The sequence below is a fragment of the Taeniopygia guttata genome, chromosome 2 (genome assembly GCF_048771995.1).
Source record: "Taeniopygia guttata chromosome 2, bTaeGut7.mat, whole genome shotgun sequence".
In the NCBI taxonomy this organism is placed as follows: Eukaryota; Metazoa; Chordata; class Aves; order Passeriformes; family Estrildidae; genus Taeniopygia; species Taeniopygia guttata.
This window is the reverse complement of record NC_133026.1, coordinates 65562023-65575299: the sequence shown is the minus strand read 5'-3', so window position 1 is coordinate 65575299 and position 13277 is coordinate 65562023. Positions and strand designations below refer to the sequence as shown.

General features: G+C 44.4%; 1 protein-coding gene across 2 annotated transcripts in view; it reads left to right on the top strand.

Annotated features, from left to right (window-relative positions):
* The window catches only part of NEDD9 (neural precursor cell expressed, developmentally down-regulated 9), a 100946-nt gene that overhangs the window by 63090 nt on the left and 24579 nt on the right, over positions 1-13277 (top strand). The window contains exon 1 of one of the 2 annotated variants that reach the window (XM_012571761.5): positions 1139-1247. The exons of the other annotated variant lie outside the window; for it this stretch is intronic. Coding sequence (XP_012427215.3) covers positions 1236-1247 — 12 coding nt within the window. The 5' untranslated portion in view covers positions 1139-1235. Of the gene's footprint in view, positions 1-1138; positions 1248-13277 lie in introns of those variants that run through there. 2 annotated transcript variants of the gene reach the window in all.

The window sequence follows — 13277 nt, the reverse complement described above, 5'->3', positions numbered from 1 at the left end:
ATGGTCACTATTTATAATGGACATCTCCAGGCCATTAAAGCATTCTTGGCCTCTGGTGTCTAATCAGCGTTAAAATAGCAACCAGGCAAAGCGACCACTTGGCAGATTGATTTGAGCAGCAGTAGATAAAAAAGATATTTTCTGAAGACAAGTGAGAATAAAAATAATTGCGAAGACACGAACAAAGCAGTGTTCAGCACCTCCAAGAGCTGCATGTAAGAAAAATGCCTGTGGGAGGGATGGACGGAAAAGGTTCACAGAGTCACAGCATCAGTTAGGCTGGAAAAGGTCTCTGAGGTCATCAAGTCCAACCCTTGACCAAACACCACCATGTCAACTAGGCCATGGCACTGAGTGCCATGTCCAGCTGCTTTTTGAACACTTGCAGGGTTGGTGACTCAACCACCTCCCTGGGCAGCGGATTCAAATGGGTTACACACCCTTTGAATGAAGAAATTCTTCCTCGTGTTCAACCTGTACATCTTGAGGCTATGTTCTCTTGTCCTGTTGCTGGCTGCCTGGGAGGAGAGACTCACCTCATGTCAGGTGGTTACAGAGAGTGATCAGGTCCCCCACCAGCCTCTTTTTCTCCAGGCTAAATACCCCCAAGTTCCTTAGTCTCCGTTCACAGGACTTGCACCAGACCCATCACCAGCTCCATTGCCCTTCTCTGGACCTGCTCCAGCACCTGAAGTTCTTTCAGTGAGAGGCCCAGCAGTGGACACAGAACTTGCGGTGCGGCTTCCCCAGTGCCCAATACAAAGGATAACTGCCCTGGTCCTGCTGGCCACACTAGTGCTGATCCAGGCCAGGATACCCTCCTGGGCACACGCTGGCTCCTGTTCAGCCTGTCGACCTGTGCCCCCAGGTCCTTTTCCGCCGGGGAAAAGTAAAGGCGAGCAACTTCGAAAAGGCACGGGCGGGGTTCCGGGGAGCAGGGCCGCCAGCCCTCGCTCTGTGCGGGGCTCTCTCTCCCCGGCCATCGGCGGAGGGAAGTGGCGGAAGGCGCCGCACCCGGCCCCGAACCCGCGCCGCCACCGCCGCCCCCCTCCGCACCGCCCCCGGCGGCGCCACCGCGGTCAGAGCGCGGGGGCGGGGGGGACGGGGGCGGGGCCGGGCCGTTCGCCGTGGGGATGGGGGCGGTTCTATGCAAATGAGCGCGTAGGGCTGGCGCGGCGGCGCGCGGCGGGGCGCGCAGAGCGCGCGGGGATGTGGCGGGGCGCGGAGCCGCAGCCATGAAGTACAAGGTGAGCGCGGCGGGGCGCGCAGCCCGCACCGCAGCCCCCCGCACGGCTCGGGGCTCCCCTCCGCACCTCCTCAAGGCGAGCCGTGTGCCCACGGGGCGGCCAGGTCTCCCTTCTGCCCTCCGCTGCGCTGTCTCCAGGCGCGGAGCCCCAGGGAAGGTGTCGGCGGGGAGTGGGAAACGAGGGGGCAGCGAAGGGGACGGGCTGCGGGGACCCCCGGGTGCTGTGTCGGTGTTGGCTGTGCGGGGAGAAGGAGCTCCTCTCGCTTTTCCCGCTGGTGCCGGCCTTGAATAACGGGGTGAGCTCGGGATCGCGGGAAAGGTGGCGGGGCGGTGCATGATGGCCAGGCGCGTTTGGGACAGGTACCCCCGATCCTCCCCCGGAGCTCATTCACCTCCTTCCAGGCGCTTGTGGATGTTTCCTTACCACGGTGCGGTCTGTTTGATGGATCACAAACGAGGGGAAAAAAAACCCTAACATTTTTTTTTAAATGGGTAGCCTATGCCCCGTATTAATTCCTATCATCCCCGCTTATTAAATAATCGCTTTTAGCGACCTTTTACCGGAAGGCATGGTGGTTGGTTGGTTTTTTTTGGTTTTTAATTTTTTTCAAAAGACAGCAATGTGGAGCCTTTCATCCTAATATTACTCAAAAACGTCTGGGCAAGGTACAGAATTGCCCACGGGGCATTAGATTACTGTACAGACATACCGTAATCTTGTGCGATTGGAAAAAAAGGGGGAGGGAAGGAAAAACTTTCCTTGCCCAGCCAAAAATAACTTCAGCGTCAATAAAAAGGTGATTTTGGAAATGTCACACGCTATATACTTACTTGGAGACTAAGTTGCTTTGGAAGTGAAGTCCATCTCGGTACTAAACTTAGGCAGCGTGGTGTGAAAGAGTGCTGATGGAGTAGCAGTGTGTGTGAGAAGTACGAGTGATACCCAGGTGAATGTGCACAGGTTTTTGTGCTCTTCTGTACGACTCTGAGCTCAGGCCAAGTTTTCAGGGTCGCTCAAGCCAAACTTTGGGAAAGGTCAGAGTTAAGTTTCCAAAGCAACTGCCAGTTTCACCATCTCATGGAAGGACAAGGGGAAAAGAAATTGTGTTAGATCTGGGTTGACAAAGGTAATCCATGGCTTTCACAATTTTGATGTGGAGCTCATGGCTTTCTTTTTTAAATTGTGTCTCAAACAACTGACTGATTTCAAGTCTGAGATAAAATTCATCTCATCTCTTCTATCTACTCCACCTCTGATCAGTCCAGGTAGACTTTACACCTGCCCAGAGAAGCTGTTACTCTGAACTGAAAACATCAGGCACTCGGGAGTAGAAGAACAGTGTTGCTGTTAGTCCAAAGCTCACAGTCTGCTTTCAGGCTGCCCAGGGCCAGGCAACCCTTGTATCCCAGTAGCAAAGTAATGGTCCTGCAAAGTTATACAGCTTCCTGATTTCTGTATGTAGGCCAGTGGCACTGCAAGAATAGGGACAGATAAGGTGGCTCAAAAGGGGGAAGTCTTCCCTGTTCTGTAATGTTTCCTTTGCCCTGTATTGTGGGAATGAGCATTGTGGATTTGGTTTGTGATTACGTAATTCTAGACAGAGAAGGATAGATGGAGAAAAGAACAAGCCATTCCAAATAAATAAATAAAAAGAAGATTGAGGGGTTTGGCCTCAAAAACCTTTTTGCTGGATTATGGTTGTTACTTTCCCTGGGAAATGTGAAGCAGTTACACTGTTTAACTGGGACAAACATTCTTAGATCTATTTCTTATCCCTAAAGTAACACACAAAGAAAACACCTGCACATTCAGTCTTTTTTCTTTCTGTATTTTCTCTCTTTTATCTTCCTATAGGAAAACAGGTTTTTTTAATTTTTTTTTTTTTTTTTTTTTTTTATTGTACACATGAAATAAAGGAACAGAGAATGCTAATGGGCTGCCTGGGGACATATCACTTCAGAGGAGGCTTAGCATCCAGGTGTAGATTTGTCTCTGTTTAACTGCTACCAGTGTTGTACTGGGGCATGTCATTCCTTACTTTCATTGTGACAGTCCATAAGGCCTCATTTGAAGAAATAAGTGAAATGCTCATTATAGTTTAATTCAGAGTTTTAACAGTAGGACAGAACAGGAACTGATTCATGGGTGAGACCCTGAATACATCTCTCCATCACTCATGACTTTGCTTTCAGTGTGACTAAACCCAAGGTCATTTCTGGTCTAGAAATCCTTTCTGCTACACAATCTATAGCTTTTTATTCAGACATCTTCAAAACTTGTTCCTTCCTCTCTTCCTTCATCTAAGCTGCTTTTATTGTCCATTGCATACTTCTATCAAGTCTGAATTCTCTGAAAGGGAAAATCCCTGTGGATTTAAGCAAGTTCAGAATTTACGTTACATATTTCTCTACACCACTGTCTAGCTTTTGCACACTGTGTGAAATTCAGTGATTCTGTGACTATTTAAAGCAAAGAGAAATTTAACCCCAGGTCAAGTCCTGTTCTCCCATTCATGTAGTACTTAAATGCCTGAGAACACAGAAGTTATTTTAACTGAGCTATGGAAAGATGGGAAAGGTTAAGCATAAGAAATGCTTGTGTTGGTCTTAGTCCTGCTTGTCTAAAAGCTAGTTTCAGAAACTGTAGAAAACTTTCAGAAATTCCTGTAGGAGTGCAGTTGCATGAAGACAACGCCTCAGTTCTTTGATGACAGTAACTTGCTTTTGAGCTAAATCCCTATGTACAACAAAGCTACACCCCATCAAGTTCTCACAGGACTCCATTCCAGTATTCTGTAACCTAAGAGGTAGGATCAGCCTTTTTTGAAACCAAACACAGGCTATGACTGCAAGGATGGAGCAGTTACAGCTACCGTGTACTTTGTAGCAAACAGAAATACCAGTGGGTTACTGTGATGAGGGAAGGATATGGATGGGAGAGGGTATATGGTGGTCAGGGTATATCTGACCACCAATTCCAAGGCTCTTATCTCAGGCAATAAAAGTGCAACAGAAGCAAAAGGGGGAAGACATTATCATAACAAGGCTTTTGTAGCTTGGTGGCTGTTCACATGCAAGACAAAATAAGAGAGGGAAGGAAGGAAGAAAAGGAAGAAAAAGGGGGCTTGTCTGTTTACTAAAAATTCCAAACAGTGAAAGAAGAGAGGAAAAAAGCCCTGCATTCCTTACCTCATTTAAGCCAAAAGGAATGACGTAGATGTAAAGTATGAGGTCTTGATTATCTATTTTTAGATAATTTGTTGGGCAAGGAAGAAACCTAAATAGGGTTCGAAATGCCTGCCATTTGTGCTAAGGCACAGTCCTGTAATATATAGACTTGATTACAATGTCTGCATGCCAAGACAAACAAAATAGTGTCCCTGGGAAGAAATACAATATTCCCAACCAGAAGTGCTTGTGAAAAGCTGCTTGTAACCCTGGCAATGAAAGACTTTGAGTGTTGGACCGTGTTAAAGGAAAAGAACTGTCTGTACTTTATTAACCAAATCCTCTCTGTTTTATTTATTCCTCACTCCTCTTCGTTTCACTTTTTTTTTCAGTATCACAGGGTAATCACAGGGTGGCAATCAAACTCAGAAGTCAATAGGAACTGTAAAGCCTTGTAAAATGTAGTAGGAGAGGAACAAACCAACCAGAGGAAAACCTGTCCAAGTTTGTGCCGTCTCTCTTACTGTCATGAGTTTAGAATGGAAGTTTCATGATTTTTCTCTCACCTGTGCATGTATGGGGTGAGGTGGCTGAGGTCTAGCAGGGTCAGGCCTAAGTCAGGAGCAGCTCCAGTGAGATGTAGCCAGAACTGTCCCCTTCACAAAGCTTGGCGGGCCACTGTCATTTTCAGGTTCTGGCCCTCTGTGTGCCCTCCTTCCCCTCCCACACCCCCTCTGTAGATTTATATTTGTATATTTAATAGAGGTGAGTGCCCCAGTACCCCAGGGTAGTTGAGAAACTCCCACAATTGTGTCTGCCTGCCCAACCAAAGTCTTGGTTGGACAGCAGAATGCTTCTTATTTTGTTTTACAGATGGAGCTGCTGAGGCTTAGGGATGTTAGAGGGCTTATTTCAGAGGAAGAAGAAGAGCCATCACGAAGCATTACAGACAATAGCATGCAGGGTTTTTGTCTGATTTCTAAACTTCTATCTTTTTATGCTAACAGCTGCTCCTGAGTAATGTAGCTGTGAATCTATTGAATCAGAAGTTGGTAGCCTAATCTGTCTCTGTCCAGTAGTTCCTAGTGTTTGATGGGGAAGCAGAACTAACAAATGAACATCCTTCCTTATTGTTTTGATAGTTCTAATTCAGTTTGATTCTAGATAGAGCAAGAGACATTAGATACTTGTCTAGGGGGGTTTTACTCTTGCTTTTAAGGTCCTGCTAGAGGTTGCAGGTTGCATATTAGACTATTACTTGGCCTAGTGGTATCTTAACTCTGCTGATTTCAAATAGTGCCATACTATCAAAATACCTCTGAGGGGGACCTATCAGATCAGAGAGCAGGAAAACTGCCTAATAGTAGGACTTTATGGAAACATCTTATGCAAAGAAAAAATGAAAGCACATTTCAGAGGTTACTTACTGTCTTAGGCTGCAGAACTCTGCTGTTTTGCAGAATATAGGCTAAATGTCAGAGAAGTCTCATGAAGTGTTATTGGGAACTTGTTAAAGTGTTGGAGCACAGTTCCTAAGACTGCAGACAAACTCACCTTTGGAATCTTACCATCTCAAGCCTATTTACAAGTGGGGTTAGAAGACTGTATTTGCACTGAAATCTGATCACTGAACACTGAACTCCTGTGTGTCTGAGGAGAAATTTGTATTGCCTGTGCTCCATTATAAGTACCAGAATACTTACAGCAAGGCCAAGTGCATCTAGTGCATACAGAAAAGTAGAAAACCAGGAGCACAGAGCTTCCTGTTTGTAATATTGCTGTTATCAAAGGTGTTAAAGCATGGGAGTGCCTTCTGCATACAATAGATGTGCTTAGGTCACTTAAGGGCCAATGTGGAGTCACTTTTGCCTTGCTTATTTTATTTGGACTAACTTATTGCAGCATTTAAGTATCTAAATCCCATTCATACCAGCAGCAATTAGGAACTCACCTGTCTTCCAAGGTCCAGAGTTTAATTCCATTTTTAAAGCAACATGGGTGCTTAAGAGGAGTATGCACAGTCTCTGCCTTGGCTACAACACTCGTGGAGGACCCTTATCTTTCACTGTTCCCATTTCTGGCCGCACTTTATGGAGACAAGTAGCTGAACTTCTCAGGACATTAAAGTCCACGTGCCTCTGTAGGAAACCACTTTCAGTGACATTTGTAATCACAAATGCGTAAGTTGCTTTTGAAGAGGCTTCTTTACATAATAGATGCTCTCTGAGCATCTGTAAAAGCAGTGGACATCTTCTGTTAGAGCAGTAGTCTGGCCCCTGAAAGGTGCTTTATGCCAAGCCTTCAGCTTGATCAGACACTCATCTATGTACTATGAAAATAGTATTTATGGCAAGTATTGAGCAATGTTTATTAAGTCAGGCTATTGCAAAGTAAGGCTGCATGTAGAGGTACTTCTGCCTGTAAATAGCTGCAGCTCTCAGCATCAGTGAAGCTGGGTCACTTTATAGCAGCTCAGAGTGCAGCCTCTGCATATTATTGCCTGATTATCACAGCCTGCTCTTGGCAAGTGCCCGTTTTCTTTTGCCTTTTGGTCTAGACATTACAGTAGTGGAAACTCTCTTAATTTTAAGGAGCTCATTTTTCCACAGCAGATTTGGACATAGTTTGTGTTTGACATGAAACAGGGCTGCTAAAGCTATAGTTCACACTCCTAGAAACACAAGTGCATAGCATGACAGAAATTGTATATTTTTTTTTGTCTATAGGGATGAGGCCAGTTCTCGCCTTTATATTTTTATGTTGATTTTGAAAACATTTTCTTCACAGTCAGAGTGGATCAGCCTGGCTGGAAAAGGAAGAGTAATAAGAATTCGTATACTCTACAGGAACGCACATCAGCACATCACAAGCCCTTTCTTAAGCAGGCCTCATCATTGACAGCAATGTTGAAAATTTTAGCAATAGCAATACCATAAACCATTTGGTAACAACAAATCTTAGAAAATGCTGAAGGAGCCTAGGAGTAAATCTCAGTTCCTCCACTGAATGACCTGCTTAGCTGTAGACAGAGGAAGATACAGACCATTAAAAAAATCAATAATTCTCTTTCTAAAGAAGTTTCTGATCCAAAGGGTTAAGTGTGCACTCTGTTTAAGATACAGCTAGCAGTAGGTAGCGTCATGAATGCCCTTGTCCTGCAGACTTTACATCCAGTTAAAATGCTTAGGGTAATAATCCAACTTTTACTGCTATAGAAGGGCGTATGTACAAGCAGATATCTTCTTTTGTTTTCTGTCTCTCTTTTTATACAGCTTTATTTTATTTGCACCCCAGGAACATGATCAAGATCTTACACGATGAAGCTGAAGTTGTGCTTCAGCCTGAGATTGAGCAGAGTAACCAGAGCTGCTTAAAACTCACCTACACCTTCACCATCCTTTTTCTCCAGGGGTACACTTACCCAGAAAAAGCCAACTTGCCAAAATCGAGCTGTTCTGGGAGGTTTGTTGACATTTGGCCACTGTCCTGTAGAGTGAAGATGGCTCTGACTGGACCTGGCAAACATCAGCTGCCAGCTAGGCTTGGCTCCCCTGGAATTCTGATCCACAGGCAAGGTGCTACCTGTCCCACCAGCATGCTGAGGGCTGGAAGGAACCTGGAAAAAGGCGTTCCTGAGCTTGTTTTTCTTTAGTTAGCTGGACTCTCGGGGCATCCCAAATTGTAGCTGCTATGAGTATCCCAGATGGTGATACTAAATTGACAGAGTAGGATGGCTTTCCCTTCTAATGAAATTTTTTGAGAGACTTGGGTGAAGAAGAGCGTGTCCTAGTTCATCTAGGTTCTAGACTTTAAGCAAAAAAAAAAAAAATTAAAATCATACTTTTCAAAGCTGAAGCCATCAAACAAGTAAGTTGGTGGCAATACTGAGATCCTGTGTCTACATAGCTATATGGTTTCTTGACAATCAAGTTGTAATTGTTTCCCCAGAGCCACAGAAGGAATAGTTAATTTTGGAAAGAGGGTTTGGGCTGGGTTTTTTTTTTTTAAGGAAACTTTGTCTGGGAGAAGACTGCTCACAAATGCCAGAAAATGGAAACTGAGAACTCAAAACACACGTTTTGGGATTCTTTCTTTCCCTACTTTTTTTTCTCCCCCCCTTCTGCTCTGCTTCTTCAATTCTTTAGCATTTAACATCCGATCTCCTTTCATTAAGTTTTTAATTGCTTGCCTGAGGGAAAGAGGTTAAGTTTTACATCTGCTTTTTGATTCTGATGTACTGTGGTTTAATCACAGTGAGATCATATTTACTCTAAGGGTATTGTTTGCATGCTTGATTTTTTTTTTTTCTTTTTTCCTCTCCCTGCTGATGTCACAGAAGGCACACAGCCCTCTGACGGATTTGAAAAGACCTTTTAAAGTCATGGAACGAGATCACACCCTTCCTTGGGTGGGGGGAAAGGAAACCGGTTACGAGGGTGAAACATATACAGAAAGTTTAGTGAGTTAGGTGTGGTGGAATTTCCCAAAATATTTATAGATCTTGAAGGTAAGTCAGGGGATGTGGTTTGTATTCCCAGAAAGAGCAAAGAGAATGCTATTTTGGCGCTCCTGTAAAACCCCAGGAGCTCAGGGGGGCAGAGGAATAAGAGGAATACCTGATGACAGCAGCATCAGAAACACCTTATTTAACGTCTAGGATATTATCTTTCTGTGATTACCTTTGTCATGCCTCTCACCCCCTCTAACTGAAGTACAACTGGGCAATTCAATAAACCAAAATTCAGTCGACAGACAAAAGAATATCATCTGAGCAAACAGAGACAGTGTGGGTTTTTTTTTCCTTCTTGCAATGTACAGTTATCATTTGGTTGCTCTCAATAGATACGGAGACAGAAATCTTTCTTTTCAACTCACTTTTCCATTGGGAAACATCAGGCATGGCAATAAGCTGATGCACTCAGTGTGGGATAGTGAAGTATTTTATTCACATAGGCCAGAGCACCAGTTAGGATCTGTGTTCTAACCTTAATTTTCACATTTTTCCTCCTTTACTTGCCCCCCACACCCGCTTTTCTAGCCTCCTAATTCTTTCTTTCATAGACATGCATCTGATTCCCTCCCAAGCTGCAGGTTCACTGCTGTGCCTCAGTTTTGCAAACTACTTTGCCAACTACCTACAAAAAAAAAAAAAAAAAAAAAAAAAAAAAAAAACAGCTACACAAATATGTCCTATTTACTTAAAATTAAGCAGTTGTGGTGCAACAAAAAAGGTTCTCAGACCACAGCACTATCAGTCTCTCACATGTTTATGCCACATTTGAATCCCAGTCTCAGGTGAACCAATGGACCATATCAGTATCTTTGGCAGATTGCGAAGTGCCTGAGCCCTACTTGGTCTGTTCGCTGCTTGCCTACCCTGCTTGATGGAGCATTGTCTGCAAAAACTGGCAGTGAATATTCCAGGGCATGACAGTCATACTGCCTCCTTTGGCTTACCCAAGTGGGGTCCTGTAAGGAAGGGATCTTCCCATTTTTCCTCCCTAACTTTCTGTGTAACTTGTCTCACTACCAAAAAAACAGTCCCAGCCAGGGCAAACTCTGAAAATCAGGCCTCTCAGGCAGACAGAGAGGCTGGGACAACTTGGTGGAATACTGAAGTAAGGCACTTGCCTCTCTGCCCTGCAGAAAGAAGGTTTTCCACATCTCAGCCTCCAGGCAGCTTGGTCTACTTTAGCATGACTAACAGCCTGTGTTCCAGAGATGCACAGGACCAGAGAGTAAGGATACTTAGAGTGGATGAAGACCTGTCCTCCTTAGGGCTCTTCTGAGTCTGTTGGCTCACAGCTCTCTCATTAGCTGTGAAGCCAGTCTTCCAAATTTGTGCATGGAAAACTGCCTTCATTTCCATCCAGCAGGACTTGGAATTGTTTGGGTGAGCAATGCTTGACCAGAGAAGTATCTTTGCTAAACCAAAAACTTGTGGGTTTTGGTGTTAGAAAGCAAGAGAGTGCCTGAAAAGTAGAACAATGGGCTTTGCCTGAGGAGTGAACTGAAGCATTACCATGGTGAGCATTTGCAGCTGGGCTCCTTATTTTGTCACTAGCTGAGAGCCAAGGGAGCTCAGAGTTGCGGAGCCAGGCACAGGCTGAGTGCTCGGGGCCTTTCCTCCCCTGCCGTAGCTGTGACACTCTGCTACTGCAGAGGCTCTTTTATACATTCTGTGGTAGCACTTCCTGCCTCCTCTGTGTAGCTGTAGACTTCATCTTCAGATAAAGAGGAAAAGCCTGCACACAACTTGTTGCTGGCAGTGAGTTGTTTCAGGTCTGCAGTGGATGGGAGCTGTTATGGCCAAGTGGTGCCATTTCGCAGTCCATTCCCCATGTCACTGCCCACAGGGACCTGCCCAGGAGCATGCCAGTGCAGCTTTGTGCGTATCAGGTGCTGCCTTTGCTGTTCACACTGCCTTCTTCCAGGTTTGAGCAGACCAGCAAAAGACATTTTTCAAAGCTGAATGTCTTATTCAGTGACCTCTGTCAACTTCTATTAAGTAGCCTTTGTGGTAGGTTGCTTGTTATAGATAGACCTGTTACCTGCTGTGCCTCAAGAGCTGCTTTCCTTGCCAACACAGCACAATGAATGCTTTATTTCAGGGGCTGGGACAGTGAGAAGTAGAAAAGGAGACGGGAGCTGAAAAGAACCGAAGTTAAACTGTCCAATGACTCTTGCACTGAAACCCTTCTGTCAGAAGGCACAGAAGTAGAGCTAAAATTTTCCTCTCTTCTACCAGTCCTGCTTGTAGGCAAGCCGTGTATTTCAGAATAAAACTCAAATTTTTACAGGGTTTTCAGAACGATCCTTTTATCTCACAGGCAGATCATTACTGTTGGGCCTAATGCAGCCCTACAAGGGTATGTAAATGCTTAAGCTTACTTTGGACTAGCAGTCATTCATTTTTAAGAACTCTAAAAAATGGGAATCTGTATTGAAAATATTATGAGATGGATAATTAAAAGTGATCCAACCAAAATTAAGCTACTGGTTTGTTCACAGACATTGCCCCCACCTTTCCTTCCTTTGTTCCTCCCTTCCTACTCCCAAGCTAAACATAGGAGAGAAGCTGTTTCTCATTTTAAGAAACAGTTTGCCCAATAATAGAAAAAAAGGGTCCCACCCTCTTTCAGTGAAGAGCAGAGCAATTTTCCCAGTCCTGTTTGCACATAAACTCTACACACAGGAAGCAATATTATAAAACAAGACAAAGCTGGACAAAACAATACGCCTCAGCAGCCAAGCACAGTGCAGGGATCAGTATCCTCCTCTTGCACTTCTGAGGCATGCAGCAGAAATCCTTTGAGCTTATGGTTGGTTGACCCTTTTCCTCAAGTGTTCATTCATTGTGGAGCTGGCTGAGAGGAGTCAAGTCGGCAGCCCTGTGCTGGGAGCTTGGCACCGCCGCGCTCGGCCCTTAAAGAGAGCATTGTGTTTAATCTCGTAGCATGTAATTCATTACTCCTGCGTTTGCTTCCATGGCTGTGGGCACCTCACACACTCTCGTTACTCACGTCACTGGATGTGTTTACTCTAACAGAAGTGGGAGATGTTTCCACTACTCTCTTTAACTCTTGCCTCTTCCCTCTTCTGCCACTTAGCCTCATCAACAAACACTCTCTTCATCCTCCAGACTATGAATTACAGAATTCTGTCAGTTCTCCTCACTGCAGAGAAGGGCAGCCAAAACAGATTGTGATCTTCAAAGTATTTTCATGTGTCTTCATCCAGCTGCAGATGTGTCAGCCATCAATTGCAATAGGCTAAGGAGAGGATAGACACCTTTGACAGTTCTGTAATAGACCTCCTTTATACAGCTGAATTTGGCCTGTAGTTCCTTCAAGATTTGAGAAGAAAAATAGCTTACAGAGTCTTATTTATTTAGTTTGGGTTCTGCAAGTAGAACAGCTGACAGTTTTCAGAACAGCATCTTTAGCTTACTGGGTCATGCATCCCAGGTGCAAAAGAAAGAAAACTCTAAGGCATGCAGAGAATACAAATTGCACCTTTCCAGCTTTTATCTAATGGACTTCAAATGGCATTAAAGGAAATTTCAGACAGAAGTTTCAAATCCCAGGTTCACTTTACCTAGAGAGAGCTCAAAAGCTTTACTTTTGTCTCAATCAATGTAGAAAGTTGGGCACTGTAATTTGCATTTAATCTTGAGAGTATCTGTTTCAGTTCCATTTATTTTAGACAATTTCTGACACATGGCATCAGCAGAGTCTGCTGAGCCTTTTCCTGCAGTATGTTCCAGCTAAAATCCCCAGGCAGCAGTCTTTAGGGTCAGACTCCCTTTCATTTTGACCTGCTGACAACTGAGATAGCACTTTTTTCAACAGAAGACTGTAAAACTTCCAGTTATCAGTGATTTTGCATAAGATGCTTTCTACTGCACTCATGAGCCCAAGGTTAAGAGGAATTTAAGCTTCTTGAGAACAAATGTGGGGTTTTTTTTGTTTTGCTTGTACATAGCATTAACACTGTGAGGGCCCGACCCTGGCTTCAGCTTCCAGAGATCCCAGTATTGCTAGCAAGGTGTGACACCTTGTGAAGAGTGCACCACTGCGCCTATCACGTAGTTAATTTAACTGAACCAAAGGAGAGCAGCAGGCACTTCCAGTATTAGTCTTATTAAAAGAAGGTGGTCGTTGCCAGTATCTTTATTTTATGAAATGCAGCCGATTTCTATAGCAAAAGAAATTCTTTTCCCTATCTAGCATCAGGTAATTTCCCCCCTGCCTTTACAGAACTTGAATTTGTAGTTCTGCATCTGTTGCCTTCCCTTTTTTTTCTTTTTATTGGGAATATAAAAGGACTTCTGTGCAACTTATCAGTTGTGAAAACAAGTTCC